This window comes from Camelina sativa, chromosome 2 (genome assembly GCF_000633955.1).
Source record: "Camelina sativa cultivar DH55 chromosome 2, Cs, whole genome shotgun sequence".
Classification (NCBI taxonomy): Eukaryota; Viridiplantae; Streptophyta; class Magnoliopsida; order Brassicales; family Brassicaceae; genus Camelina; species Camelina sativa.
In genome coordinates this window covers 24,152,858-24,180,758 of record NC_025686.1, presented here as the reverse complement: position 1 = coordinate 24,180,758, position 27,901 = coordinate 24,152,858, and the positions used below count along the sequence as shown (strand labels likewise).

Here is a 27,901-nt window from a genome sequence, read left to right as displayed (position 1 = left end):
TCAATGAAGCACTAATTAAGCAGCATGTACGTTAAATTAGAATCTTTAGTGTTTACAGCTATCAATCAGCGAACTATAATAAAATTTGGATGGGTTGGTCACAATGGTAAGGAAAATTAACTAGTTTCCAATGAAGAGTACTGAAATGGACAAAGTTATATTTCCTATAATGGAATAAAAATTGGACCGACGATCCATTGATATGATTTGATGTATCAACAAGAAATATTAAAGTTATGTATAAATGATTAAATCAAATCAATCACGGGAGGGTATAGACAGACACACCATGGAATATGGTTGGAGCTTTTGAATGGTAGTCTCCTTGACATCGTTAACTTGACTTCCGTTAGACATAGTCCTAAAGTTCATGAAAAATACGTCGTTAACGGCTTAACACCATAATTATTACTGCCTCCGTTCTAATTTAGTTGTCGTTCTAGGATTTAATTTTTGTTTCATATTAGTTGTCGTTTTAGATTTTCAATACAGATGTTTGATAAATATTCCAATCTTATCCCTGCTGCTTTAAAGTTTCAACCAATGAAAAAATTATAAAATATATTAATAAAGGGCAAAACATAAAATTTAATAGTTTCTTTAATTTATGTGCAAAAACCTTAAACGACAGTTAAATTAGTACGGAGGGAGTATCATTCATATATTAAAATTTCTTTTGGTGCACATTACAAATGTCAATATCGAAGATCATTAGATGAAATGAAACTCGTTTCCTTTGAGTTTTTTTTTTTTCGGTAAAACTTTAGCAGTGAGAAATAGATGTGTATGAATACTTGGTGCTATTTTATTGTCATATATCCTACATCCCAATCAGGATTTAGGGTTATATACTTAACGTATATGTAAATAGTTCGCTTGACTATGTCGTCATACGATATTTTAACAAATCTTGTAAACATCTTTATATAAAAATTATATACTATAATATTGTAAATTGCTATTATTAGAGTGAATATATAGTTTCCCACTTGCCACGGATGTAGCGAGGTCATTCATTCACTAGCGGATTATGTATATGGTTTATTATCATATTCATTTGTTCTTTTTATCCTAATTTAAAGTAGATGTGATTCTTTTACTTAACATGATGACCCAAAGAAAAAACAAAAAACAAAAAACCTAAACACATTAAATTACTGTGTGAACGAAGGAAGTGAATGGAAGGTGGAGAATTTACATTCAAAGTGAAAGCTATTACCGAATGGGCAACAAAAATTAGATGTATCTAATTTTCCATTTCTCCTTTTTCTTGGTTCCCATATAAAGAAATATGATGATGGGACGTAAAAGAAAGTAGAGAAACTACAATGTGTATGAATAATCAAATCCAACTTGTTGCTTCTTTCTGACTAAGTTGTGACTTCACATAAAACTCTTCCTTCTTCTCTTTCAACTCTTCTCTCTTCTCTCAGGCACACGACCCACACATACACACAAAGACTCTAGAAACAAAAAATAATAATCAAGGTCGATCCTGCCTGACATGCATAGCAAGATGGAGGGAGAAACCACAGTAAACGCAGCTGCGAGTTCCTCCTCATCCCCAAGCCGGTACGAGTCACAGAAGAGGCGAGACTGGAACACTTTCCTTCAGTATCTAAGGAACCACAAGCCACCTCTGAATCTATCTCGTTGCAGTGGCGCACACGTCCTTGAGTTCTTGAAGTACCTTGACCAGTTCGGCAAGACCAAAGTCCACGCTGTTTCTTGTCCTTTCTTCGGACAACCTAACCCACCGGCCCAGTGCACTTGTCCTCTCAAGCAAGCTTGGGGAAGCCTCGACGCTCTCATCGGCCGTCTAAGGGCTGCTTTCGAGGAAATCGGCGGTGGTCTTCCCGAGTCAAACCCTTTCGCTGCCAAAGCCGTTAGGATCTATCTTAAGGAAGTCCGTCAAACTCAGGCTCAGGCTCGAGGGATTCCTTACGACAAGAAGAAACGAAAACGTCCTCATACCACACCCACGGCGGCTACTCCAACCGCCGGTACTGATAAAGACGACGCCGGAGGAAGTAGTGGTGCTACCTTGGTCGTATAGTCGAGAATAATCCAGTCAGATATACCCAATGCTAAAAAATCTTTAAAAAAATGGTATCGTAATGTACTAATCATCATGAGTGCTTTTACTTTCTAAATTCGTACTTATGAGTTATATATATATTTGTGTGATTTAACTATTTGAGATTGTATAGAGAGATGGAAAAGACGATCAACGATTATTATTAATTAGTAAGCTAGACCTTACAGTATTATTTATAAATGAGCTTTGATATTTTCACCGTGATTGATGATAGATTAGTATGAAAGTGTATGATTGTGATGTGTGGACGAGCGAAGTTCTCGGGTCTCACGTGAGTCGTGATTTCTCTGAAAAGTCATTAAATCTTCAGGTGTTTTTTTATATAAAAAAAATCTTTCAGAAATGATGATGATCATCTTCTTACTTTCACTTTATTTATGTTCTTCTTTACAAATTTAACCATTCAAAAAACAAAATTTAGCTAGCTTCAATTGTTTCGATTTAGTGAAGTACTATTTACAATTGGTAGGCGTAGAAATGTGGATACAAAAGAAGAACAAAATAACAAAAGAGGAATAATGGTATAAGCTCAAGATCCATTAAGGGGGGGCGGGGGGGTCTTAATTATATAAGTAAAAGTTGAAAAGGACTAGTGACCAGCCTAGCTATATCATTAATTCTCTTGGTAACTTATAAACCTATACATAATCTTCATCTTTTCATGATACTCAAAAAACTCGGAAGTTCTTTCTCAACTAGTCTTAACAATAAGAAACAGTTAACTAATATAATTAACCAGGGCTAGTAGAAATGATTACATATGTAAGATGGTAGGCTGAAATCCTGACTATGTTACAATTTTCACCATTTATTTTTAAAAAGACTAATGTTATAAAATACTATAAGTTGATAATTATTTAGACTTTAGAGAAAACTATATATATTTTTGCCATATTGAGAAGAACTATGTAATTTTTATTTGACACCCATTTAAAAACATCATAGATTCATTCATAGTGTACTAGAAGAATAATGCTATGCTAATATTTATTCTCGAACTAAATTAAAGCAAATAATAGACTGATTACATATGTAAGCGATGAGCCTGTGGTGTGTATCTCAAAAGTCCAAATATAGTAGAAAAATGGTAATTAAAAAAAAAAAAAACAGCAATCGTCAACAGCAGGATTCGAACCTGCGCAGGCAAAGCCCAACAGATTTCGAGTCTGTCTCCTTAACCACTCGGACATATTGACATTTCGTTATAATTAAACACCAAACGTAATATAACACAAAAGTAGCACTTAATAAAACGCAGGGACAAAAACATTCTCATCTCATCATGCTTTAAGATTCTCGGAGATGATGATCTAATCCATAACACAGGCCAGCTTATTTATTACAAAAGAGAAAATATCGTATTAACTGATTCTGCTGCCTTCAGATTTTGCTCATTTTACTAAATCAAGCAGAGATAAATCCTTTGCTTTTAAGACTCTCCACACCTTCCTTGATGATCTCCTCCATGGAACTGAACTCTAACCCCAATTCCATCAGCTTCTTTGATGCATTCTTGGCTCGGAGTAAACCAGGTTGAGTCTCTCTTGGTAACCTAAGAGAATTACCAATAAAGCTAATTGAAATCTACACACACACACACACACACACACACATGTGTTTAAAACATAGTTTGAGAGACTTACTTGGGAACACTGTAATTGGGATAGAGCTCAGCAACTTTGGCTACAAAATCACCGTAGTGAGAGATAGCCTCAACACACAAGTGCCTTCCTTTCGCAGCTGTGTTCTCATATACAAGAATATGGGCTAAGGCCACGTCCTTGAAATGAACCAACCCCATAAAGAAGTTCTCATACGTCTCCGTACATCCTAAGCATTCATGTCGATTCAAATCCTAAAATGTTCCATGGAACTCAGACTAATTTAATCACAGAGAAGCAAATTACCTTCAAGAAGACGTTGAAGCATGAGCATGCTAGCGTTGATAGATGGGGGAATGACAGGGCCCATGACAGTGCCTGGATTCACCACAACCACGTCCAATCCTTTCTCCTCTGCAAACTCCCAAGCTGCCTTCTCAGCAAGCGTCTTCGACAGTGGATACCATAACTACCAACCAACAACACAAGAATCAAACATCATCTATAAGACAAATCAAGAAGATTAGATCTTAAACTTAGAGAACCATATACTTCATTCTGTTTGCAGTAGTCTTGGTCAGCCCAACACTCCTCATTCTTGATCTTATCAGCAGGCCAGTTGGGACTTGGAGTTATCGCTGATATAGATGACGTCACAACAACCCTCTTAACACCTGCTTCTTTAGCTGCCGTCAGTACATTTATGGTTCCTTTAACCGCCGGGTCAAGTAGTTGCTTCTGTTAAAACACACATATGAAGTAATCAAATTCACTATCGTTCCTTCCTTTTGAAGCTAAAGGTTTTGGGAGTGGATCATGTATAAGAACCTGGGGATCTTGAACTTCGTCGACAATACAGGGCGATGCGAGGTGAAATACGCCGGAGCATCCGTTGATGGCAGCGGAAACGGTGTCGTATTGGAGGAGATCCATCTCGAATAGATGGAGGCGTGTGGCTGCACCTTCGAGAGCTTCTAGATGTTTCGTCTCTTTCTCATCCTCTGCAACACGAATTTAACAAATGTTAAGGAGATATTGTAACAAAATCGAAGAGAGGAATATTTGTGAAGATTACGGAGGTTTTTCACGGTGGCGTGGACGGAGTAGCCGCGGTGGAGGAGGAGATGGACCAGCCACGAGCCGATGCAGCCACTGGCTCCGGTGACACAGACTACTTCTCGTTCTATCGACATTGATGAATTGATTTTAGAGCTCTCTCTCTCTCTCTCTCTTAAGTTTCAGACAATTTCTTTTTCAGACACACTCGATGACTCTGGTTGTCTGATGTCTGAGAATCGAGTGTAACGACACGTGGACGCAACGGAATTACGAAGAGATGATTCGGTTATGCGTAATGGACTAGTGAATGTAAAGCCCAAGCATAGCCCAACTTTTAAACATCCTGCCATTTTAATAGATTAATAACAGGGCTAAGTTGGCTGGCTGAATTATGAAACGACACGTAGTTTTCGTTTTTTTCTTTTTAACACTGATGAACTACTCTGTCCGACATTATCGTGGAACGAGGAGATTCACTGGAGTTGATGGCTGGTCGGCTGTTTCTCCTCATCCTCGCCGTCACGGCGGAATTGAGCCTGACTGTAACCACAGCCGGAGCCGTCGGCGTAAACTGGGGGACGGAAGCGTCGCACCCACTTCCGCCTTCGAAGGTTGTAGAGCTATTTGAAATCCAACGGCATTGCCAAGGTGAAGCTCTTCGATGCCGACCCAAAAGTTCTCCGAGCTCTCTCTGGTTCTAATATTGGTGTTGCTGTCGGAATCCCTAATTCTATGATTAAAAGCTTGAATGCATCCAGAAAGGTAGCAGAAAGCTGGGTACATGACAATGTCACTCGTTACTTCAATGGTGGAAACAGAGTTCGAATCGAGTATCTTCTTTCTCCTTCTCTTCCTCTTTTTTTCCAATTACAGCTACCATTTGGTTTTTTTGATTCTTTTGTTTCCAAGTTGAGATCTTTTTAGATTTCGGGTTCTCAATTTGGAAATTTCCTAGTTTGGTTCGTTTCTTCTGTTTTTGTGTGTTTGTGTGTCAAAGTTGGTACATTTCACATTTTGTGTCCGTTGCCACGTAAGTGTACATGCTCCTAGTTGTTAGCTACTTAGCTGAGAGATTTTACAAGCAGAAACTCAAATTCAGAAACACTCAATTGAATTATTTCAGTCACAACTTCGAAATATGTTTTTATTGTGAACTTATCTTTATAATGGTTTTAATATAAAAAATTGTGGAGTGTTCATCATTCACTTGGATTGGTTTGCAGGTACGTAGCAGTTGGAGATGAGCCATTTCACCAGAGCTATGGCAATCAGTATAGACCTTTTGTGATTGGAGCAGCTATGAACATCCAAAATGCTTTAGCTAAGGCGAGCTTGGGAAGTGAAGTGAAGGTCGTAGTACCTTCCAGCTTTGACTCATTTCTTTCTGAATCTGGTCGACCGTCTTTAGGACACTTCAGGGCTGATCTCAACAAGACAATGATCGAACTACTCTCCTTTCTCACAAAGCATCACTCCCCTTTCTTTGTCACAATCTCTCCTTTTCTAAGCTTTCACCAGAACAAGAACATCTCCCTTGACTTTAGCCTCTTCAAAGAAACAGCACAAGCTCACAAAGACAGACGTAAAACCTACAGAAACAGCTATGATCTGAGCTACGACACACTTGCCTCTGCATTGTCTTCAATTGGGTTCTCAGATGTGGATATCGTCGTGTCAAAGATTGGTTGGCCTACAGATGGAGCAGCCAATGCCACATCACCTACTGCTGAGGTCTTCTTGAAAGGACTAATGGCTCACTTGGAGAAAAAGACAGGTTCTCTGCTGCGCCCTCCGGTTGAAACCTACATTGGAAGCCTCTTGGACGAAGATCAGAGAAACATATCTTCTGGAAACTTTGAGAGGCACTGGGGAGTATTCACTTTCGATGGTCAAGCCAAATACGGTTTCAGTTTCAACCATAACTCAAAGAAACTGGTAAACGCGCAGAACGTTCAGTACCTTCCTCCTAAGTGGTGCGTGGTGAACAATAACAAGGATTTGTCAAACGTGTCAGCAAAAGCATTAGAAGCGTGTGCTGTAGCGGACTGCACATCGATACTTCCTGGCGGGACGTGTTCAGGTATCGGATGGCCAGGGAACGTGTCATACGCGTTCAATAGCTTGTATCAGCAAAATGATCACAGTGCAGAAAGCTGCGACTTTGGTGGACTTGGTTTGATCACTACCGTTGATCCTTCTGAGGATAATTGCAGGTTCTCAGTTCAACTTGACACTTCTCATTCATCTTCACAAATTCCTCATTTCTTTCAGAGTTGGCTTCTCCTTTTATTATTCCTGCTCTCTGTACCCTTTTAAAGTTGTAGTTAGTTACACAAATTTTGGATTCTGCCTCTCCCTTTCCTCTAATTTCTCCTAAATTAGCCAAATTTAAATCTGTTATTGGGCTGGGCTGTGAAGATTAGATGAGTATGGGCCTTAAGAACGACGTCGTCTTAATGAAAAAAACAAGTCCAGTTATTTTCTGGGAGCCGGTCGGTAAAGATAAGAATTTAAGATTTATAAATGTGTGTAATAAAAGGAAAGAATAATGACGCGAAATATAATGTCCAAACTATTTATTATTTATGAGAGAAATATAAATACAAGGACGCGAAATTTTATATTAACGTATTAAAAGCCTCTCTCTCAATTCGTTAAAAGAATTCTCTGGTCTCGTCTATCGCAAACCCTAGGTCATGGCTGGGATGTACAATCAAGACGGCGGCGGAGGTGCGCCTATCCCGTCGTACGGTGGTGATGGATACGGCGGAGGCGGAGGTGGAGGTGGAGGTTACGGAGGCGGTGATGCTGGGTATGGAGGACGCAGTTCCTCTGGCGGAGGTGGTTACGGTGGCGGCGGACGCGGTGGTTACGGTGGCGGCGGCAGAGGAAATCGAGGTTTGTGTTTGAGATTGTTCCAGATCTGATTGATATACCCTTACGATTTCTTTAGTTTTCTTCATAATTTGCGTATTTGCTTTTGTTAACTCTTTGTTTTCTTACCATCTGTTGGATAATTCGATTTAATTCAGGTGGTGGATATCAAGGAGGCGGCGGCAGCGGAAGAGGTGGTGGTGGCAGGGATGGTGGCGGCAGAGATGGAGATTGGCGTTGTCCGAACCCTAGGTAATGATTGCATTAATATATGGGATCCATTGTTTATTTCTATGTAGTTAAATTGGATTAGCTGTTGAATTCTTTTTCTTCAAGTATGTCTTGAAGTTGTTTACCCTCAACACTGTTTGTCTAGTTGTGGGAACGTGAACTTTGCAAGGAGAGTTGAATGTAACAAGTGTGGTGCACCTGCTCCTTCTGGTGCTGGTTCTGGTGCTGGTGGTGATCGTGGAAGTGGTGGATATAGCCGAGGTGGAGGTGCCAGTGATCGTGGGGGTGGTCGTGGAGGTAGAAACGATAGTGGTAGGAGCTATGAGAGTAGTAGATATGATGGTGGAAGTAGGAGTGGTGGTAGCTATGGTAGTGTTAGTCAACCGAGAGATAATGGTTCGTATGGTCAGGCTCCTCCTCCTCTTGCAGCTATTCCATCATATGATGGTTCTGGAAGTTATCCTCCACCCTCGGGGTATGGAATGGAAGCAGTTCCCCCGCCTTCAAGCTATTCTGGTGGCCCCCCTTCATATGGTGGTCCAAGAGGGGGTTATAACAATGATGCACCGAGCCCTGGTGGTCGGGGTGGTAGGGGAGGTGGCTATGATGGTGGTAGTAGTGCTCCTCGACGGCAGGAATCTAGTTATGAAGAAGCACCTACTGAAAATCGCACCCAAGTCAAGCAGTGCGATGCGGATTGTGATGATACTTGTGATAATGCTAGAATATACATCTCTAATTTACCTTCGGGTGTGACTACTGATGAACTCAAGGATCTCTTTGGTGGCATTGGCCAAGTAATTACACTGTTCTTTTACTTCTGTTGTGTTTTATCATCTTGGAACAAGATTTTTCCTTGCCATGAATTCTTGTTTGTGTACTGATTGGGTGTTTACTTTCATGTTGGATTTATTATAGGTTGGAAGAATTAAGCAGAAGCGGGGTTATAAAGATCAGTGGCCCTATAATATCAAGATTTACACTGATGAGAAGGGTAACTTTAAAGGTGACGCCTGTCTGGCTTATGAAGATCCTAGTGCTGCACACTCCGCTGGCGGCTTTTTCAACAGTATGTGTTATAGAACTTGTGTCTATCTATAAAATTGTTTAAAAGTTCTGTTTGGTGAATGGTGGTGGAATGTTTTGTAGATTACGAAATGAGAGGCAGCAAGATTAGTGTAACGATGGCAGAGAAGTCTGCGCCCCGTCCTCCTACCTTTGACCAGAGGTAGCTGTCCTGATCTTTTATCAGCACTTTTTTGTTACCATTTAGCTGTAACCAATACTAGATTTTTGTGCTGTAGTTGTTTTAGGTTCTTTGCTGTATAATTTTGGTTGGGAATATGAGCTTTTGCTATGCTAAGTTTGTGTTCCTTGTCTCTTAAGACTGTATGGGACTTGTTTCCTAATGGGGTTCTGCTTTATGGGTCTGGCAGAAAGGGTTAAGTGAGGGTTTTTTTGTTCATGCTTCTTCTAAGCTTCTAGCATTTCCCCATATAAGTTGCATCTTTAACTGTAGGTTATCCATGCATTATAAGACTCGCCCTTGTTGTGTTTGGTCACTTCATTTTCAGTAGTAAGCTGGTTTTTAATTAGATGGTCTGTCTGATATAATATCGTGGTCCTTGCAAAACTTTTGTGAACTGCGCAGAGGCGGTGGTAGAGGAGGAGGAGGGGGTGGCTATGGTGGTGGTGGGGGAGACAGAAGAAGAGATAACTATGGTTCAGGGCCAGAAAGAAACCACCATGGGGGAAACCGGTCTCGTCCATACTGAGAGAAAGAGAGATCAACGAATCAGCTGTTATGTGTTCTAAGAGTTTTGTGTGTGTTGAGGGGGGAATTTTAGTAAAAATGTTGCGTTGATTTGTGGGGAAAAAATGTTCTATGAATCATCATATTGGAGAAACAAAAAAAAAAGAGGTAGGTTTTTTGTTCACTTTGACCTTGAGAGCAAAATTACCCCTTTTGTTCCCTACTTGTTCTGTTTCTTTTGGGATCTATTTTATTATGCACTTCCAGTTTATCTTTTTTTTTGTTAATGTTATGTTATGCTATTCTCAATGTGAAATTTCTTGTTTTTGTTTTATTGAAGGAAGCTGAAAAATTAACTGCAAATTGCATTGCAAATTGGTGCTATGATGATTTCAGGTGAGTGTCATTCATCTTGATTTACTTCTTTCTTCACCAGAAGTCTCTTTCTTGCTTGTCTTCCTTTCTTTTTTGACTCTGTTCAACACAAACAAACCAAGTCATATGTTGTTTTCACATTGTATTGTGTATGCATTCATTTAGGCAAACACACTTCCCTTTACAATTCTCGGAGTTATTATATTTATTCTCTCAAACTTCTTTTATAGAAACAACATATGTCCCACGAGAAATGGCAGGAGTTGGGGATTGCTAGGCACTTTTGTCTAATATGAAGTATGCGGTGACATTTCAAAGATCTAAGTTGTTGATTTTTAGTGCTAACTCACTCACCGAGGCTATATTTACAAATGATGGGTCTTGTTTTTGACAAAAGACAAGTTTTTGATATATAGTTCTATCACTCTTTGCACACAAAAAAAAAGCCAAAAAATAAAAATAAAAATATCACTCAATATAGATCGCAAAGACGAAAGAGAAGGGTGTCCCGTAAAAGTCTATGTATTTTATGCCATTTGCGACATAATAGTCACTTAGAATCTTGCAGTTGATGTCTGAATTGAGTCTAGTTGACCCGGCGGGATATGATGACGTTCCGGAAGTATATTTTGTTTTTTTCCACGTGGGTTTTCCGAAAGTTTTAACTTTGAGAAGCCATGATTTTTGGGTAGATGCCGGATTGGCTAGCCCTTGAGGCTAGTCTGTTTCCTTTAATGAAATTATCAGAAGTTTTTTTTTCTTCGTCCACATAAGCTTTCAGTTTGATTCCGAATGCAAATCTAAATAATGAACCAAGAATGAAAATGAAAATTCCCAAAGCAAAATGTGAATGGAGAATCGGAGATTATGTTGTAAATGTGGCGAGACGAGAAACAAAATCCAAGAAATTTGGAATTGGTTTTCAAGAATCCCTTTTATCAAAATCGGATAACATATGGTACCAAAACCGGATATTATATAGAAAGAGTAGTGGACTGCTGTTAAGAAGCAAGCACAGATTTTACAACTTTTAACCTGTATAAGACTGTAACTCTTGGCTCTTAATTAACTGTCTAGATGTGTAAAATCCAAGTAGACCATACTATTTTCCTATCCACTTGTTTTAAGATCAAATTGATCATAACTGTGAAATAAAATTTCTCACATTCTCCAAAACAACACCTCCATACAATTTAAATTTCAGTTAGGTGATTATTATTTCTTACAATTCAACATCTGAAAAGTGAAATTATGGTGAATGAATCTGATGTCTCCCTGTCCTCTTATATAAAAAGCTCAAAATATTACATACAAATAATGATAAACCTTACCCGTTACCATCTCTTGTATACAAGGCAAGATGCTCAACGAAGTAGGATATACACACATATAAGCAAGAAGAAGCTATGGAACTCAGGATGGATAGCGCCAACAACAATACATATATATGTATATGCAAACATACAAATGTTGTTGAGTCATGGCGCTATCCCTCCTGAGCTTTACAGCTACTTCTCTACTACTCTACCTTCTTCTACATATGTGTTTTAATATATGTTGTAATGTTAAGTACTTAGAGTTAGATACCTTGCTGTATATTTATAGTCAGTCTCAAGTGCCCCCAAGTTACAATATATTTCGAAAATGGTCCCCCAATTTAATATATTCGGCACTTTTAATGCATTCCCATACCCACATTAATAAATGTATTATTCACTAACAAATAGGGAGGTGAGACAGAGAGAGGGGATATAGTTTATACATTAACAGGGAAAATGGTGGAGAGCGTTAAACCTAAATTATATTTTAAGGTTTATGAATTTTCGTTTTAGCTAACAGTACTCATGAGGTCAGTGGACCATAGTAGACACTTAATTTGTCGGACTACTTTTCAATGAATTACGTCTAAATTATATAGTGTAGTTGTGCGCGCGCTACTGCATAAGATAAAATTTTGTACGATACTGGTAGCGAAAGTTTTGTTTTGTCGATGACGACTCAAACTCAGCACGGCCACAAGTCTCCGGTTAGACAAAACTCTGAGACATATTTATTGATTTTTTAATGAAAAATGTAGGAAAGTATAAGATTTGAGTTTGTGGAAGAACGCAAAAAGCGGTGATGCATTCAATATTGAGCATAGGTGGGATCTCCATTTCTCTTTTATTTCAGAATTTATTATTGACTATTGTGTTAATGTTATCATTTACAACTTACAAGAAATAGGTATATGTCCACAACAACAACAACAAAATTTCATCACAAGTTATCCATTTTATTTAACAAACTGTGGTATATATTTTTTGCTTTTGTTTCATGAATATCAACTTTATTTTTTTTATTTTTCTATGGATAAAATATTTTTTTAGAAATTGGTTTACAACTTTTGAATAGTGTTTAAATTTGGAAAACGTATTATTATTATGAAAATAAAAGGCATGTATGAAATGTAATTTAATATCTAAGAATTTAAAAAACTTATCTTCAAGAATTATATGCATGGGAGTTTGTGTTAGCCAGCTACCACGGCCGTACCTTGCACGTCCCGGTCCCTTTTATGTTATTGCTTCTAAATTCATCCATCCATTTTGTATTTTTATCAACTAAAAACTCATCCTATATAGAATGGAGAGTATAAACACATTTATTGGAGCTTTGGAGGAGTATGGCAAGATGTAAGGAATGAGTGAGATTATAATTTTCGGACATATTTGACCTCACATGTGATTCTTGATAACAATGCAAAAATGAAAGCTAGGAGATTCGGTGGTATTAGTTTCTCATTTTTTCTCTACATGTACTGCATATAAACATACAATACCATATACTATATATATATTCAAATCTTAGGAAAAAAGAACAAATATTCTTAAACGAGTATAACCAAAGTACAAAACAAATCGTTAAAAGTGCATTTTCAAGAAGAGATAGCGTCCGTGGTTACAGAGTGAAATATATAGATCATGCATAAAACATTTATACTGTCAACTATTTTTATGTGAGAAAACTCATAATAAGGAAATAAGGAAAAAAGTGAAGAGTAAGCGAAAACTAGAATTGATCCCAAAATGACGCACGTCCACATATATCGAAAACGAAACATGAGTCATGGATCTAGTGTTTTCTCTCACTCTCTCCATCGATGAGCGTTATCGTGATCTGAGAGAATAGTGTACGTACGTATGGTTAGGTATTTCCCAAGTGATGACAGGAGTGTCCTGCCTGCCCGCTTTGGATTCTTGCCGGGGAATCCAACCACCGCCGGAGAGGTCGTCAGCAGTCGTGTCTTCTCCGCCAGACTTCCAGTGGTTTGCCGGGAGATTCACGATAAACAACCGTTCGGAATGTTCAGAGGCGAAAATGGTATGAATTACACATTTTCAACCTTTTTGCTTGAAGCAATACTCATCATTTTCTTCATCAAAGCCGTTTACTTCATCCTTCGACCTCTTCGTCAACCTCGTATAGTCTGCGAGATCATCGTTAGTCTTCGACCTTATTATTTAATAGATCATAATGTATATCCATTGTGGTGCAAATTAATATTGACAAAAATGGTTGCGTGTGTTTTGAAGGGTGGAATGGTGATAGGACCGTCCATGTTAGGACAAAGCCGAAACTTCAATTACTATCTTTTCCCACCGATTTCGAATTACATAATCGCAAACTTGGGACTGTTGGGATTCTTTTACTTCCTTTTCCTCACAGCTGCAAAAACGGACGTTGGGGAAATCTTTAAAGCACCAAGAAAGCACAAGTACATTGCTGCCATCAGTGTTTTGGTACCGATTGCTTGCGTGGGAGGCACGGGTGCTGCCCTAAAAGACACAATGGATGAAAGATTGCAAAAGGCTTCGTCCATTGGAGGGGTCACGTTCGCCTTGGGTTTCACGTCATTCCCGGTCATTTACACTGTTTTGAGAGACATGAACCTTCTCACCTCAGAAGTGGGCAAGTTCGCCATGTCGGTGACTCTCCTTGGAGACATGGTAGGGATCTACGTGCTTGTTTTGTTTGAAGCCATGACGCAGTTTGACGGAGGAGGAGGAGCATATTCTGTTATCTGGTTTCTCATATCGGCGGCCATCTTGGCCGCCTTTTTGCTTTTGGTTGTGAAACGCAAATTTGATTGGATTGTCGCTCAAACGCCTTCGGGAAGACTCGTGAACCAAAACTACACCGTCATGATTCTCATGGGTGTCCTTGTCTATGCTTTCTTCACTGACATGTTCGGTATGGCTATAGCCGTAGGACCTATTTGGCTAGGGCTGGTGGTGCCTCATGGCCCACCGTTGGGTTCGACGTTGGCAATTCGGAGCGAGACCTTTATTAATGAATTCTTAATGCCTTTCTCCTTTGCTTTGGTGGGACAAAAAACCAATGTCTACTTACTTACCGACGAGACTTGGCCCAAACAGGTCTCTCCTCTCGTTTACATGAGCATCGTCGGATTCGTTACCAAGTTCATCTCCTCCACTGCCGCTGCTCTCTTCTTTAAAGTCCCCACCAGGGACAGTCTCACGCTTGGCTTAATGATGAACTTGAGAGGTCAGATCGAAGTTTTGCTCTACTTGCATTGGATAGACAAACGTATGGTAGGGTTACCGGGTTATAGTGTCATGGTTTTGTATGCAATTGTGGTCACGGGTGTAACAGCGCCAATCATCAGCTTCCTATACGATCCCACTCGGCCTTATAGAAGTAGCAAACACCGCACAATTCAGCACACTCCTCAACACACCGAGATGGGACTGGTACTTGCAGTCTCCGACCTCGAAACCTTCACTGGCTTGGTCACTTTTCTCGACTTCGCCTATCCCACTAAAACTAGTCCCTTGTCTATATTCGCAATCCAGCTGATGGAACTGGCGGGGCGTGCTCAACCGTTGTTTATTGAAAATGAGAAGCGAAGGAAGGAGGAGGAGGAAGAGTACGAGATGGATGGGGAAGAGCCTGCGCATACGAGGAGCAAGCGAATAGACCAGCTGCAGAGCGCCTTTAAGCTGTACGAAAAGAAAAGAAGCGAGTGTGTGACGTTGCATGACTACACCGCCTATGCTCCAAAGCGTCACATGTATCAAGATATTTGCGAGCTTGCCTTGATCAAGAAAGCCGCTTTTATTCTCTTACCTTATCAGAAAGAGCGTCTTCAAGACGCAGCCCTTACCGAGCTACGTGACTCCGGTATGCTATCTGTAAACGAAGACGTCTTGGCACACACACCTTGCTCCGTTTGTATCTATTACGAGAAGGGACGACTTAAAAACGCCGTGGCTCGATCAAGCCATACGAGGCAAGAAATGCACCGTTTAGTGGTTCTGTTTTTAGGAGGAGCTGATAACAGAGAAGCTCTGCATCTGGCTGATAGGATGACGGAGAACCCGGACATAACCATGACGGTGGTTAGGTTCTTGGCGTACAACCACGAAGGAGAGGACGAGAGGGAGAAGAAGCTGGACGATGGGGTGGTGACGTGGTTCTGGGTCAAGAACGAGAGCAACGCTAGGGTTAGTTACAAGGAGGTTGTTGTCAAGAACGGTGCTGAGACGTTGGCTGCGATTCAAGCAATGAACGTCAATGACTACGATCTGTGGATAACCGGGAGGAGAGAAGGGATCAATCCAAAGATTCTGGAAGGGCTGTCTACGTGGAGCGAGGAACACCAGCTTGGAGTCATCGGAGACACCGTGGCTGGGAGTGTTTTCGCCTCGGAGGGTTCAGTCTTGGTAGTGCAGCAACAAGTGAGGAACCAGAAGGGTGGTGATGGTTTCTTGAACGGCAAGTTTGATTACAAGAGTATAGTGTCCCCTTGGTCTTGGTCTCACAATTGATTTAGTTAGTTAGCACCATTTCTTCTTCATTTGATTAAAAACGAGTTTGTAGAATCTGCATTATTGGGATGGTTTGCTTTTTATTTTGTATCCAAATCAATAGACGAGTTAATAAATTTCCAATATAGAAGCAGTTTAAATGCTTAATTAGCTAAGCTGATCCTGTTTCATTTTTTTTTTCTTTTCAAAATGTATTTAAACATCAATCAATCTCTGTTCCTGTCATGAATGTATTTCCCAAAATGAAATAGCCAAGAAAAGCAGTGATCATTCTCTCAAGTGTTTGTTATAATGATTCAAGATCAAACATGGGACATCTGTTGCTTGACCGTTTCAAGTTGCTTTCTCTTAGATTCACAGATCTGGAGAAACTCACGGAAGACTCTTTGTTGTGCCATGACTGTTTTACGTGCAGAATCTGCCGTGTTCCACGACTTAAGTGCATCAAAGATGCGATTTCCAACCTCTGCTTCTTCGCTGGATGCGATGACATTCTCTAGAACCCCAAGAATCTGTCCCGGTCCTCCTGTTGCGTCTTCTGCTCTCTTCAGAGTTGACAGAAATCTCTCCACCTGATCATCTTCTGGATTGTCCAGTTGATTCTGTATCCAGTTTGAAACTTCTTGTATGGTGCTGCATAATGACTGTATAGAATCTTTGATTGTTTGTGACATGGGGGAGGAAGATAATTGATCTGAGTGTTGTTGATGATTTTTCTTCTTCTTTTTCCCAGATGGGAGAGACGAGCGGGTGCAGGCCTGAATAATAAGACTGTGCCACGCTAGCGGTTCAGTGATGATCTGAACCAAGACCTGGACATCAGAATAGCAAGAACTCATGTCTGAAGATCCCATTGATCTGATTCTATCGAGAATAAGCCTCTCGAACAGGGAGTTCAACACATGCCAATGCTCGTGGGAACTTAGGCTCCAACCATTCCAAAATACAGCAAAATTCAACCATTCCACCAAATTTGAACCAAGGCTCTACAGAGATGTTCCAACAAGGTTACTACTTACTAACAATAAGACCAGTTAAAATGAGTGCAGGCGGAAGGAGATAGGACTAGAAAAGCTAACCTCAGAAGTCCTTGCACCCTTTGAGATCTCTGTGATCATTTCTACAGCGTCACTGAGAGAACACCCTAACATTTTTGTGTATTCCTCCAGCAAACACTCAAGTTCTCCACTGATTTTGGTGTCACCCTTAGACCCATTGGTTTCAACACTCTCCTTTAATGCAGTTGACGTGCACTGAATAGAGAGATATATCATCCGAGGTAGAAGGGACTTTCTCTGGATGGCTAGTTTCATATTTTCTTCACGATCTTTTTTCTATAGACAACCAACAAATACAATCAGTATTAGATTGCATCCATCCCCAAGAAAAGATGTATGAATATAAACAAACGTACCTCATTCTCTTTGGGACAGTAAGAAATTTCTTCAAACGGACCTACACATGATGATTGATATTAAGAATAACACCACAATCATAAACAACAACTAATGTGAAGGATATACTGACCTAGTAGATAGTTTTTCTCAGGACAAGGTGTCCACCATGGACGTGTTTCCATATCTTCATTGAACCTCAGTGTCCTGGATCCAATTTCATCCGAGAGCTCCACAAGTTGAAATCCAGATTTCAGGTTTTCAAGAACACGCTACAACAAAAATACAGGCAACGTTAGATACATGAGAGGATCAAGTAAATGGACATATGGTAATTTCCATGATAAGAACTTGAATGAATTACCTCTTCTTCCTCAATGCTGTCTGCGTTCTGCTTCAATTGCAAGACAGACGCTTCAACCCTTGTAGCTAGGTACTGGTTTGAGTGCTGCAATCGTTGTTTGAATAGGACAAATTCGATAACCTGAGAATAGTAAATCCAGATAAGTCACGACAGGAACCGGTTGCCCACAGGAATATGGTAATGAAAAATTTGGAAGAGAAATCAAATTGTTTTACTTTTGAGTAATTTCTATGGCGGTAAGCAAGAAATGTAAGGTCTGCAGATTCTCTCAAATGATCATCCATAAACTTGAGATAGTCTTTTAGGAGGTTACTTAAGTCCACCCACATGGGAGATTCCAACATTTGACGTAGAATATGGTGTGAAACTGTTTCCGTCAAGATGTTCTTCACATCAAGAGCTTTATACCTAACAGATGATAAACAGGTGGATCAGTAAAACGAGCTGAATAAGTGTTTTCTGTTTCCAGGCAAAAACAAGTATAACTGAGAGCTATGAATACCGTTCAAATGCAAGCGGAAGAGCACCAACATATGAATATATGTGTAACAGCAAGATCTTGTACTGCCAGACATGTCTGTGGAAACAAAAATTAATAATCAAATGGAGACCTATCAAAGCCATGTTAAATCCTTTGGCATTTAAAACAAAAGCAGCAGGGGAATATATGGTGTACTGACCCTCTGATGGTTAAGCCAAGCTCAAGAACCATGATAGCTTCAGCAAGATAGCCAAAATTTCGAGTTCTCCAGTATAGCTGGAACCAATAGTTAGGTTAATTAATATATAACAATCCTTTATGGAGTACAAGGAAAGCGAGTGTGTTGAACACAAAAGAAAGTACCTGGACCAACATATTGCTAATCAAAGATAAAAGTTCTTCCCCAAACATGCTCTCTTGAGGGTCCAAGTCCTTAGAAAGAGCAAGATTTTGGCAGTATAACTTTGCCAGTTTGACAGCAGAGGCTTCAATTTCTAGATATTGAGGGAAAAATCGAATTGGAAATAGATTCAGATGAACATATTCAAAGAGGCTATCACAAAAGAGAAACATGGCTTGTAGATTCGAAATTTAGTTTTATAAGCAGTTACAAAAAGGAAATTGCATAAAAAGTATGAAGGTAAGAGAACACACCGTCAATAGGGAGCTCAAAAATGTTTCCCGTCAGTTCTTGGACTTTGAGAATAGTTGTTGTTTGACCAAGCACTTTGGTTGCTGATTCAGAAAAAGAGTCGGAATTTTTCACTAACATTCCCACAAATTCTGTCTTTTTATCTGGGGATAGTACATGTAGGTATGCTTCAACATCGGAGGCATAGCACGCTAAATGACCAAATCTGCATGCAAAGCGACACAAGATCAGAGGGATATAAGAATGAGTATGATTTGTTGATAAAAAAACAAGATCAACTCCAAAGGGTTTCATACTTATGAAAATATTGCAGTAACGATTCTAGTAACTTGTTTTCGTTCTTCTTCCCAAATAAGAACTTTCTCTTCTCAATCTCAAGTCCTGCCAAGTACGGACCCCTTAAATTACTATTCTCAGTGTCAATCTGTAATTTCAGCACCAAATCTGAAGCACTTGATATACGAGAATCAAACTGCAGTGGAAAGGACAACAGATTATACATAAGTCAGAAATTAAGAAAAAAGCAAACGAAGAATTGAAACATTAAGCCAGGCAAGTGGGTAATATGATCACCATTTCTTCCGTAAGGTGAGAAAATTTGCATTCTATGTGCTTTGTTGGATGAATTTGATCAATATTGTCAAAGTATTTCCAGATGCTGTCATCTTCAAGCAGACAGCCGAGATAGTGCAGGAAACACTCCCAATCATCTGGACTGCCAAGTGAAGAGATATTCAATGTTAGTATCCTGGCATGATATGCACAGGCCTGAGATAGAGAAACACTCATATAACCAATCGGATATAATACTGGAAACATTCCCAACTCTAAAAACACTGAGATTTGAGATGCTCATGCCTTGAAAACATACCTCAATTCTAAGATTTTTTTATAGACATCAACAGCGGCAGAATAGTCGTTTGCCCTAGCAAGGAGTCTACCCTGTCAGCTTAAAGTGAGAGCGTTTTTGTGTGAGCATACAGCAATAAACTACGTATACTAATATATATGTATATCGATACGTTCCATTCAAAACTAGGGAAAATGTACTATTTCTATGGTCTACGGTATACAAAAAGCATGAAGTTTAGTGGTATTTCCGGCCAAAAAGCCGTAGAACCTACCTGTATCCGTAGTTTATCGACTTCAATCATCAAAAGAGATCCCAAATCTCCAGAAAGGACTTCTAGACCATCATTGTATTTGGATTGTTGTTCCAGCAAAGAGATATACACCATGAGAGCTGAAAATTCAAGTAGAAGGAAGGCTGAAGAAATCTGAAATAGTTCCAGAACTAGTACAAAAGAAGAAATTGGTGGAAAAGTATATTTACCTTCTGGCTCGTGCATACTATGAGAGGCAATGTGCTTCTTAAGTAAACCCTCAGCCAGAAGCAACAGCTTCTCCCCACTCTTATCACATAGCACCTGTCAAAAATCGTCACAACTGTAAGCAACAGAAATACCAAACTGTTCAAAGAAAAAGGAGAGGAAATAATTGAGGCAGTACCTGTAATTGGATGCTACAAACTGCCCAAAGTAAAAACCTTTCTTCTCCGGCAAGTTTGTACATTTTCATGGCTGTCTGTCAGAAAGCAAGACATAAGAACAGAGAAATAAAGACTGATGATACCAGAACCGAGAATAGTGTTCATCCAAAAGAAAGACCAACCTGTTGCTGTTTCACAAAAGAATATTCACGAACATAGCAATTGAAGAGCCCCATCATAAGCTCCAAATTATTAGGGAATTTGCCACAGGCATGAGCATAACAACTAGTAGCCAAGTCCACTGATACAAAATTTTAAACAAACGTATCAGATATATATAACCAAGAAGTTATAAACCACAAGGTTTCCAAGTTCTTATTTAAACGAGTGCACTTACAATGATCAAGTCTCTGCAATACAATTTGCAAAGTACTAAGAGTGAGATCATCCATCAAAGCTAAATCATCTTTATACAAAAGCTCTTTAGCATCCAAGCAAACAGAGAGTGCCTCATCTTGTTTCCCCATTCTCTCATGAATCAAAGCTTTAAGCGCCTGTTAAATGCAACAGCATTCCAATCAGATTACGTTCCCGTTAACAGAGTAGAGAAACAAAGAAAAAAAGCCAATGATGATGGGTTACACTTACTAAAGCATAAGGTGATTTAGGGTACTTAGAAAGAAGCGCAGTGACGAGCTTGAGAGCATTTTTGAACTGACGAGAATCAATTGCATCCCAGATGGGTCGAACACGGCGCTCCGGTATCCCACCCGCTAACCCGAATTTGGAAGACATCTCTTTTTGAGAAGAAGATAAGAGTTTTGTCGGAAAACCACCTTTTTCGAAAGTGTTTTATGAGTTTGTTTGACCTTTTTACACAACTCAGTTGCAGTTAAACTCAGGATTCGATCAGGGGAAGCTCCTCTGCAAGCTGCTAAACTAGAATACTAAACAAAACCTAATCTGCCTGTTTGGTTGCGGTTATATGTCTGTCTCTATCAAGGATAAAGAATTTTAGATTGGGTTTCTTAATGGGCCTTTACTTAAGCCCTTTACGTGTTACTGTAGTCAGATTCTTCATCACGTGTCACACTCATTGGCAGATTGAATTTTGGACGAGACTTTAAGCCACCATATTCACGTGCCACCCCTAATCCGCCAACGGTGTGCACGTTAGTCGCCTGCTCCCATAGTCCCCACCTGCGCATTTTAGCCACTCCGGTTTCTTTTAATGCGCGATTAGCCACCGTCGCTCAGCATCACATTTCAGGCGATCTCCGTTTCTTCTTCCCCCAAATCATCAAACCCTAATTTTCGATTTAGCTTAGAATCTTACACCGGAGAAGACGAAATGATGGGCTCGGAGAATGCCGATGGATTCGAAGAGACCAATCTCAATTCACAGAGGGAGGATATGGAGAATCTCGACCTCGGAGTAGATGGCGACGCCGGCGGTGACGATCCTCTGAAGAAAAGCGTTGTCAACGGCGATACATCGAACTCTGGCTATCGTAGCGCTATGTCAACACTCTCCAACGTCCATGACCCGCTCTCGCCGCCACCAACTGTCATGATTCCGGCTGATTCTGATCCACTCCTTGCGCCGCCGTCGGCTTATCAAGATTTCAGCAGTTTCGGTTCTAAGCCGATCAGCAGCGATAACTCCTACATCGAGCCTCCATCTTATGCAGATGTTATCTTTAGTCCCTTTGATGAGAACTCGGATAGTGAGATTAACGGAGCAGAGGATAGTAGTCTTCATAGTCAATTCTCAGATTCACTATCGAGATCTCCTTCTTCTTCAAGCTCTGATTACATCAAGATCACTGTATCGAGCCCTCAGAAAGAGCAGGAGACTTCAAATTCAATTGTTGGAGGAAACACTTACATCACTTACCAGATCACGACCAGAACGAATCTTCCTCACCTTGGTGGCCCATCGGAGTTCAGCGTACGAAGAAGATTCAGAGATGTTGTCACATTGGCAGATCGATTGGCTGAGTCGTATAGAGGGTTCTGCATACCACCGCGTCCAGATAAGAGCGTCGTAGAGAGCCAAGTAATGCAGAAACAAGAGTTTGTGGAGCAGAGAAGAGTTGCATTGGAGAAATACTTGCGCAGGCTAAGTGCACACCCTGTGATCAGGAACAGTGAAGAGTTGAAAGCGTTTCTTCAGGCGCAAGGGAAGTTGCCGTTACAGTTGAGTACTGATGTGGCCTCTAGGATGTTGGATGGCGCGGTGAAGCTTCCAAAACAGTTGTTTGGTGAAGGTGGAGCCTCTGCAGTGCCAGTGCAGGAGGTGGTTCAGCCTGCAAAAGGAGGTAGGGATCTGCTGAGATTATTCAAGGAGCTGAGGCAATCAGTGTCTAATGACTGGGGTGGATCAAAACCACCTGTTGTTGAAGAAGATAAAGAATTCTTGGAAAAGAAAGAGAAGATGCATGATCTTGAGCAACAAATTATCAATGCCTCACAGCAAGTAAAATTTAATCCTTGTTTGTTGAATTATGCATCATTCTGTTAGTATGTAGTATCCTGCTTGAAACAAACCTTTTTGTGGATTATTTATTTGTAGGCGGAATCCCTTGTGAAGGCACAGCAAGACATGGGGGAAACCATGGGTGAACTGGGATTAGCATTCATTAAGCTTACCAAGTTTGAGAACGAAGAAGCTACTTCCAACGCCCAAAGAATCCGTGCTAATGATATGAAGAATTTAGCCACTGCAGCTGTAAAAGCAAGCAGATTTTATAGGGAGTTGAATTCCCAGACTGTCAAACATTTGGTAAATATCTATTGAACTACTAAAATATACAGTTGCCTCATTGCTGTTTATCAAATAAAATAAATGAAAATAAAGGATTATTATGATTAAGCAATTGACAGATTTCTAAAATCTCCTGATGCTTAGCGTGTATCCTCATCGTAGACTAAGACTAGTGAACTGTCGGCTTATATATGGAAAGTTTGCTGGACTTCTAGCTTCCCTTATAGCTGTTCTTGTATTTGAATTGTTCATTTCAGGACACACTCCATGAGTACCTTGGCATGATGATGGCTGTCCAAGGCGCATTTGCAGACAGATCTAGTGCTTTATTGACAGTGCAAACTCTTCTATCAGAGCTTCCTTCGCTGCAAGCAAGAGTTGAAAAGCTAGAGGCCGCATCTTCAAAGGTATTTGGCGGTGACAAATCAAGGATCCGGAAAATAGAAGAGTTAAAAGAAACCATCAAGGTCACTGAGGACGCAAAAAATGTTGCCATCAGAGAGTATGAGCGGATCAAGGTATTCAGTAATAACTCTATGCATATCACAACTTGTGCTGATGTACGGACACAATATGATTTTTTTTGGTTGTGCTATTTGTAAATTTGTATCATTGCAGGAAAACAATCGATCTGAGGTTGAGAGGTTGGACAAAGAAAGGCGTGCAGACTTCATGAACATGATGAAGGGTTTTGTTGTTAACCAGGTATGTTATTTATAAGTATGCAGCACATAACCATTAGAAGGATGAAACCTTATTGCCCAGTAGAAGTGTGTCTGTGTAGAATGAGTGAAGAATGATAAGGAGATTATTAAGGTTAAGCAACAAATGTGTGATTCCATTCTTAGTGAGATTTCAAGAGTGGAGAAGTTGATAAAATTGAATGTAAAGAAGGCATTCATGGCCCGCTTGTAGGCAAGTGAATGGTGAAAGCTTTGAATGATAATGCTGGTGAATAGGGAATAGGAATACATAAATCTGCTAGTAAAGGAATAGAGTGCAGTATGAAAAATAAAGAGTTGTTTTCTTGGGTTGTGGATGCAGGTTGGATACGCAGAAAAAATGGGCAACGTCTGGGCAAAGGTTGCAGAAGAGAGTAGCCAATACGATAGAGAGAAGCAGAGCAGCTAACAAAAAAAAAAAGAGTTACATAGAGTGAACGAACGATGTTCATTTTGGGCATAACCATACCAAATCCATGTTTGGCACAGAATCACATTGCGTAATAATTGTTGTCAAAAAAGTGTAGTAGTTTCCATTTTCATATGTTGTATCTATCTGATAGAGTTTGGTAAAAACATTCTTCTTTGTTTTCGTTAGTTGCTGTAAATTAGTTTCTTCTAGAAGCATCTCCTGACTGCATCTGCATTTGACCTCATATACCCATTGTTTTCACTTTTCACTTTTCTGGTATGCCGCAAAAGATATATGAGTTTGGTAAACGTTCTTCTTTGTTTATAGTTGCTATAAATTAGTTTTCTAGAAGCAATCTTTGACTGAATTTGCATTGACCTCGTAGGTCATACCCATTGTTTTCTGGTAAGCCGCAAAAGATATTCTTTCCTGAAAAGTTTTAGGGAGTTTGATCGAGGGAGAAATTGAACCATCAAACCACCAACCTTACTCGTAAACCGGCCGGTTTTATCTCCTCACCCGGTTAGAAACAATAAGAGCCGAGACCAATGAGGCAATGACAGAAAAGTCACGAAGACGTCAATATTAACGAAAGCGAGATTTTCACAAAAAGACAGCAGAAATTATCGCAATATTACACGCCCGTGCCATTTTTCAAACAACGCGGCCAGGTCAAAGATCACGTCTGTCTTAAAAGGGGCAAATTCGTCACTTCACAGAGGTTTCTTCTTCTATCCATCCAGTCTTCTTCCTTGCTTGGAACTTTCTTCGTCTTCGATTCCTTGCTTTCCCCGCCGATCTCGCTTTGTGACCTTTTTATTCAGTAGTGACTCTTAGAGATTACAGAAAAAATAAGCTCAACACCACACTGATTCCACACCATGGCGGAGAATGGTGAAGAGAAGTTACTAGCTGTAGCCCGACACATAGCCAAAACACTTGGCCATAACGAATCCATGGCCGATGATATCTTACAGATCTTCTCCAACTTCGACGGTCGGTTTTCCCGCGAAAAGCTAGCCGAAGGTCAAGCTGGAGAAGATGGATCCGGAGTCTCTGTACTCGAACGAGCTCTCAATTCAATAGACGTTCAGATCTCTCGCTTCGTTGCCGCGGATCAACCTATCTGGTCCGATCCTTCCGATTCAGCTTCTTTTCTCGATACGATCGATGAGTTAGTTGCTATCATCAGAGAGTGGAGTCCTCTGGCTTCTGAGAAACCAATCGGCGTGTGTCTAGCACGCGCCGACGATATGATGCAGCAAGCTATGTTCCGCATCGAAGAAGAGTTTAGGTCGCTTATGGAGCGTGGAGCTGAGTCTTTCGGACTTAATCCTCAGGGAGACGCTGGTGGTGGGACGAATCATCGTTTCGACTCTGAGGAAGAAGAAGATGACAACGACAGAGATTTCAACGACGGTGATGATAATATCCAGATCCCAGTGGCGCAGCCACTCACTGACCACGATCTTATCATCGATGCTCTCCCGTCGGCGACGATCAACGATTTGCACGAGATGGCTAAGCGTATGCTTGGCGCTGGTTTTGGTAAGATGTGTTCTCATGTTTACAGTGCTTGTAGGAGAGAGTTTTTAGAAGAGAGCTTGTCGAGGTTAGGGTTACAGAAGCTTAGTATTGAAGAAGTTCATAAGATGCCTTGGCAAGAGCTTGAAGATGAGATTGATAGGTGGATCAAAGCTGCTAATGTCGCTCTTCGTATTCTTTTTCCTAGTGAACGTAGACTCTGTGACCGTGTCTTCTTTGGTTTCTCATCTGCTGCTGATCTCTCGTTTATGGAGGTATGTCGTGGCTCTACCATTCAGCTTCTGAATTTCGCGGATGCTATTGCTATAGGAAGTAGATCACCTGAGAGATTGTTTAAAGTGCTTGACGTGTTCGAGACGATGAGGGATTTGATGCCTGAGTTCGAGTCTGTGTTCTCTGATCAGTTTTGCTCAGTTCTTAGAAATGAAGCGGTGACTATTTGGAAAAGATTGGGAGAGTCGATTAGAGGTATATTTATGGAGCTTGAGAATCTGATCAGGCGAGATCCAGCTAAAGCTGCTGTTCCAGGCGGTGGTCTTCATCCGATCACTCGTTACGTGATGAATTACCTCCGTGCGGCATGCAGATCCAGGCAAACTTTAGAGCTAGTGTTTGAGGAGAGCAATGGTGTCCCTTCTAAAGATTCAACTCTGTTGACTGTACAGATGTCTTGGATCATGGAGCTTCTAGAGAGTAACTTGGAAGTGAAGTCCAAAGTGTACAAAGATCCAGCCTTGTGTTATGTGTTTCTGATGAACAATGGGAGATACATTGTTCAGAAGGTGAAAGATGGAGACCTAGGATTGCTCTTAGGAGATGATTGGATACGGAAACACAACGCTAAAGTGAGACAGTACCATATGAATTATCAGAGAAGCTCATGGAATAAGATGTTGGGGTTGTTGAAGGTGGATAATACAGCGTCAGGTATGAACGGTTTGGGGAAGACTATGAAGGAGAAGCTGAAGCAGTTCAATATTCAGTTTGATGAGACATGTAAAGTGCATTCGACGTGGGTAGTGTTTGATGAGCAGCTGAGAGAAGAGCTGAAAATCTCACTGGCCAGGCTTTTGGTACCGGCATATGGGAACTTCATTGGAAGGTTCCAGAACCTTGGTGATATAGGTAAAAACGCAGACAGGTACATCAAGTATGGAGTTGAGGACATAGAGGCCCGTATCAACGAGCTGTTCAAAGGCACAACCACGGGAAGAAAATGAAGGTAAACAGACACAAATAGCCACTTATGACATGTTTGTAACGAACCACCTGCTGATTACCAATAGCGAATTCTTGCAGGGTGGATTTGTAACATGTATTGTATTGTATCCTTTTAGACAGTTAGCTCAGCTCTGTTGTGTTTTATAATGTTGTATTGTATTGGAATCAAGTTTTTTTTGTCTTTGTAAAAAAAGAGAAAACAGTTGAAAGATGGAATGGTCAGAGACTCAGAGGCTTCATACTGCGAGAACCCTGTATTCTATCAACATGTTCTAAGGCTTTCCTCCTAACAAATAAAGCAAGAACTAGAATGGAGGCTAGGAAACAACATGCTCTAAGGCCTTTTAATCTTGTTTTCTTTCAACCTTAAACCTCTGCTAGAAACAAGATTTTTCTTTATTTTGCCAATTCTCCATAAATGTATATAACTAATCACCAAAATACAATAAGCAATATTATCAACCATGAAATCAAGAGCTGCAGGCTGCAACCATAACCAGACAAGTAGAAATGCAGGAAAGTAGAAAACAGGAAAGTAGAAAACAGGAAAGGACACAACGAGGATGTTTGAAGTTTTTTTCAACTCTTGAAATAAATAACTTAACAGAAGTTCCAAAACTGAGCAGAGAACCAAAAGAAACGAAGTGAGTCTAGGAAATATGAGACGTCTAACGAAGCATAACAAGGAACTGGAAATCACAAAATTAAGCAGCCTGTTGATCACCGAGCCTCTTCCTGGCCTCCTCGATGATAGTCAGCTTAATACCTTTACCCTTAGGAAGAGACACCCACGGCTTGGTTCCCTTGCCAAGGGTAAACACATTCCCCAACCTTGTTGCAAACTCATGTCCTGTTGAGTCTTGGATGTGGATTGTCTCAAAGCTTCCCTTATGCTTCTCACGGTTTTTAATCACACCAACACGCCCTCTGTTTCTACCTCCTGTAACCATCACAACATTACCAACATCGAATTTGATGAACTCCACAATCTTGTTGGCCTCAAGGTCGAGCTTGATGGTGTCATTGGGCTTG

The 27,901-nt window shown here is 40.3% G+C and overlaps 9 protein-coding genes and 1 non-coding gene across 13 annotated transcripts in view; 6 read left to right on the top strand and 4 right to left on the bottom strand.

The window, feature by feature from the left end:
• On the top strand, positions 1,192–2,290 carry LOC104735647 (protein LIGHT-DEPENDENT SHORT HYPOCOTYLS 5-like). The gene has a single exon (XM_010455481.2). The coding sequence runs from the start codon at positions 1,505–1,507 to the stop codon at positions 2,054–2,056; it is 552 nt and encodes a 183-aa protein (XP_010453783.1). The 5' UTR covers positions 1,192–1,504; the 3' UTR covers positions 2,057–2,290.
• Positions 3,213–3,294, bottom strand: TRNAS-CGA. Its single transcript has one exon. It is a non-coding gene; the product is annotated as a tRNA-Ser (tRNA).
• Positions 3,288–4,974, bottom strand: LOC104735638 (cinnamoyl-CoA reductase 1). Its single transcript, XM_010455470.1, has 6 exons — positions 4,775–4,974; positions 4,528–4,700; positions 4,252–4,437; positions 4,006–4,168; positions 3,742–3,928; positions 3,288–3,650 (listed from the first exon to the last, which is right to left on the bottom strand). The coding sequence occupies exons 1-6, from the start codon at positions 4,890–4,892 to the stop codon at positions 3,503–3,505; spliced, it is 975 nt and encodes a 324-aa protein (XP_010453772.1). The 5' UTR covers positions 4,893–4,974; the 3' UTR covers positions 3,288–3,502.
• Positions 5,229–7,153, top strand: LOC104735628 (glucan endo-1,3-beta-glucosidase 9). Its single transcript, XM_010455458.1, is given in 3 exon segments — positions 5,229–5,381; positions 5,383–5,588; positions 5,982–7,153. Coding segments are annotated over 3 exon segments (1,437 nt in total). The 5' UTR covers positions 5,229–5,243; the 3' UTR covers positions 7,075–7,153.
• On the top strand, positions 7,380–10,400 carry LOC104735613 (transcription initiation factor TFIID subunit 15b). Of its 3 annotated transcripts, XR_759479.2 has the most exons (8): positions 7,380–7,656; positions 7,791–7,884; positions 8,009–8,660; positions 8,782–8,932; positions 9,013–9,091; positions 9,515–9,784; positions 9,957–10,012; positions 10,222–10,400. XR_759479.2 is itself a non-coding variant. In XM_010455445.2 (6 exons), the coding sequence occupies exons 1-6, from the start codon at positions 7,455–7,457 to the stop codon at positions 9,636–9,638; spliced, it is 1,302 nt and encodes a 433-aa protein (XP_010453747.1). In that variant the 5' UTR covers positions 7,380–7,454; the 3' UTR covers positions 9,639–9,893. The 3 variants fall into 3 exon arrangements, 1 of the variants encoding a protein (XP_010453747.1); XR_759478.2 differs by lacking the exon at positions 10,222–10,400 and having other exon boundaries at positions 9,957–10,199; XM_010455445.2 differs by lacking the exons at positions 9,957–10,012; positions 10,222–10,400 and having other exon boundaries at positions 9,515–9,893.
• On the top strand, positions 13,174–15,875 carry LOC104735605 (cation/H(+) antiporter 25-like). Its single transcript, XM_010455431.2, has 2 exons — positions 13,174–13,473; positions 13,567–15,875. The coding sequence occupies exons 1-2, from the start codon at positions 13,174–13,176 to the stop codon at positions 15,820–15,822; spliced, it is 2,556 nt and encodes an 851-aa protein (XP_010453733.1). The 3' UTR covers positions 15,823–15,875.
• On the bottom strand, positions 15,970–21,138 carry LOC104735588 (phagocyte signaling-impaired protein-like). Of its 2 annotated transcripts, XM_010455407.2 has the most exons (19): positions 20,851–21,138; positions 20,600–20,756; positions 20,385–20,503; positions 20,223–20,297; positions 20,047–20,140; positions 19,838–19,956; positions 19,585–19,655; positions 19,287–19,428; positions 19,010–19,185; positions 18,716–18,918; positions 18,425–18,555; positions 18,261–18,337; positions 18,083–18,157; positions 17,796–17,988; positions 17,581–17,700; positions 17,350–17,488; positions 17,237–17,277; positions 16,902–17,156; positions 16,125–16,808 (listed from the first exon to the last, which is right to left on the bottom strand). In XM_010455407.2, exons 1-19 carry the CDS (start codon positions 20,995–20,997, stop codon positions 16,125–16,127), a joined length of 3,018 nt encoding a protein of 1,005 aa, XP_010453709.1. In that variant the 5' UTR covers positions 20,998–21,138. The 2 variants fall into 2 exon arrangements, with proteins under 2 accessions (XP_019092748.1, XP_010453709.1); XM_019237203.1 differs by lacking the exons at positions 20,600–20,756; positions 20,851–21,138 and having other exon boundaries at positions 15,970–16,808; positions 20,223–20,293; positions 20,385–20,473.
• Positions 21,340–24,371, top strand: LOC104735597 (sorting nexin 2A-like). Its single transcript, XM_010455420.2, has 5 exons — positions 21,340–22,681; positions 22,778–22,987; positions 23,227–23,487; positions 23,588–23,674; positions 24,014–24,371. The coding sequence occupies exons 1-5, from the start codon at positions 21,554–21,556 to the stop codon at positions 24,098–24,100; spliced, it is 1,773 nt and encodes a 590-aa protein (XP_010453722.1). The 5' UTR covers positions 21,340–21,553; the 3' UTR covers positions 24,101–24,371.
• Positions 24,774–27,112, top strand: LOC104735577 (exocyst complex component EXO70B1-like). The gene has a single exon (XM_010455395.2). The coding sequence runs from the start codon at positions 24,985–24,987 to the stop codon at positions 26,866–26,868; it is 1,884 nt and encodes a 627-aa protein (XP_010453697.1). The 5' UTR covers positions 24,774–24,984; the 3' UTR covers positions 26,869–27,112.
• Positions 27,311–27,901, bottom strand: part of LOC104735567 (40S ribosomal protein S4-3-like) — a 3,809-nt gene continuing 3,218 nt past the window's right edge. The window contains exon 5 of the mRNA XM_010455386.2: positions 27,311–27,526. The gene's annotated coding sequence lies outside the window, so the exon portion shown is untranslated. The remainder of the gene's footprint in view (positions 27,527–27,901) is intronic.

Coding starts and splice junctions, on each gene's coding strand:
- LOC104735613 (XM_010455445.2), top strand. CDS start 7,455: ATGGCTGGGATGTACAATCAAGACGGCGGCGGAGGTGCGCCTATCCCG. Junction 7,657..7,790: donor CGGCGGCAGAGGAAATCGAG/GTTTGTGTTTGA, acceptor GATTTAATTCAG/GTGGTGGATATCAAGGAGGC. Junction 8,661..8,781: donor TCTTTGGTGGCATTGGCCAA/GTAATTACACTG, acceptor GATTTATTATAG/GTTGGAAGAATTAAGCAGAA.
- LOC104735577 (XM_010455395.2), top strand. CDS start 24,985: ATGGCGGAGAATGGTGAAGAGAAGTTACTAGCTGTAGCCCGACACATA.
- LOC104735638 (XM_010455470.1), bottom strand. CDS start 4,892: ATGTCGATAGAACGAGAAGTAGTCTGTGTCACCGGAGCCAGTGGCTGC. Junction 3,929..4,005: donor GCTTCAACGTCTTCTTGAAG/GTAATTTGCTTC, acceptor ATGAATGCTTAG/GATGTACGGAGACGTATGAG. Junction 3,651..3,741: donor CCCAATTACAGTGTTCCCAA/GTAAGTCTCTCA, acceptor TAATTCTCTTAG/GTTACCAAGAGAGACTCAAC.
- LOC104735605 (XM_010455431.2), top strand. CDS start 13,174: ATGGTTAGGTATTTCCCAAGTGATGACAGGAGTGTCCTGCCTGCCCGC. Junction 13,474..13,566: donor GTATAGTCTGCGAGATCATC/GTTAGTCTTCGA, acceptor TGTGTTTTGAAG/GGTGGAATGGTGATAGGACC.
- LOC104735647 (XM_010455481.2), top strand. CDS start 1,505: ATGCATAGCAAGATGGAGGGAGAAACCACAGTAAACGCAGCTGCGAGT.
- LOC104735597 (XM_010455420.2), top strand. CDS start 21,554: ATGATGGGCTCGGAGAATGCCGATGGATTCGAAGAGACCAATCTCAAT. Junction 22,682..22,777: donor TTATCAATGCCTCACAGCAA/GTAAAATTTAAT, acceptor ATTTATTTGTAG/GCGGAATCCCTTGTGAAGGC. Junction 22,988..23,226: donor CCCAGACTGTCAAACATTTG/GTAAATATCTAT, acceptor TGTTCATTTCAG/GACACACTCCATGAGTACCT.
- LOC104735588 (XM_010455407.2), bottom strand. CDS start 20,997: ATGTCTTCCAAATTCGGGTTAGCGGGTGGGATACCGGAGCGCCGTGTT. Junction 20,141..20,222: donor TTTGTAGCATCCAATTACAG/GTACTGCCTCAA, acceptor GATTTTTGACAG/GTGCTATGTGATAAGAGTGG. Junction 18,338..18,424: donor TTAGCAATATGTTGGTCCAG/GTACTTTCTTTT, acceptor TATTGGTTCCAG/CTATACTGGAGAACTCGAAA.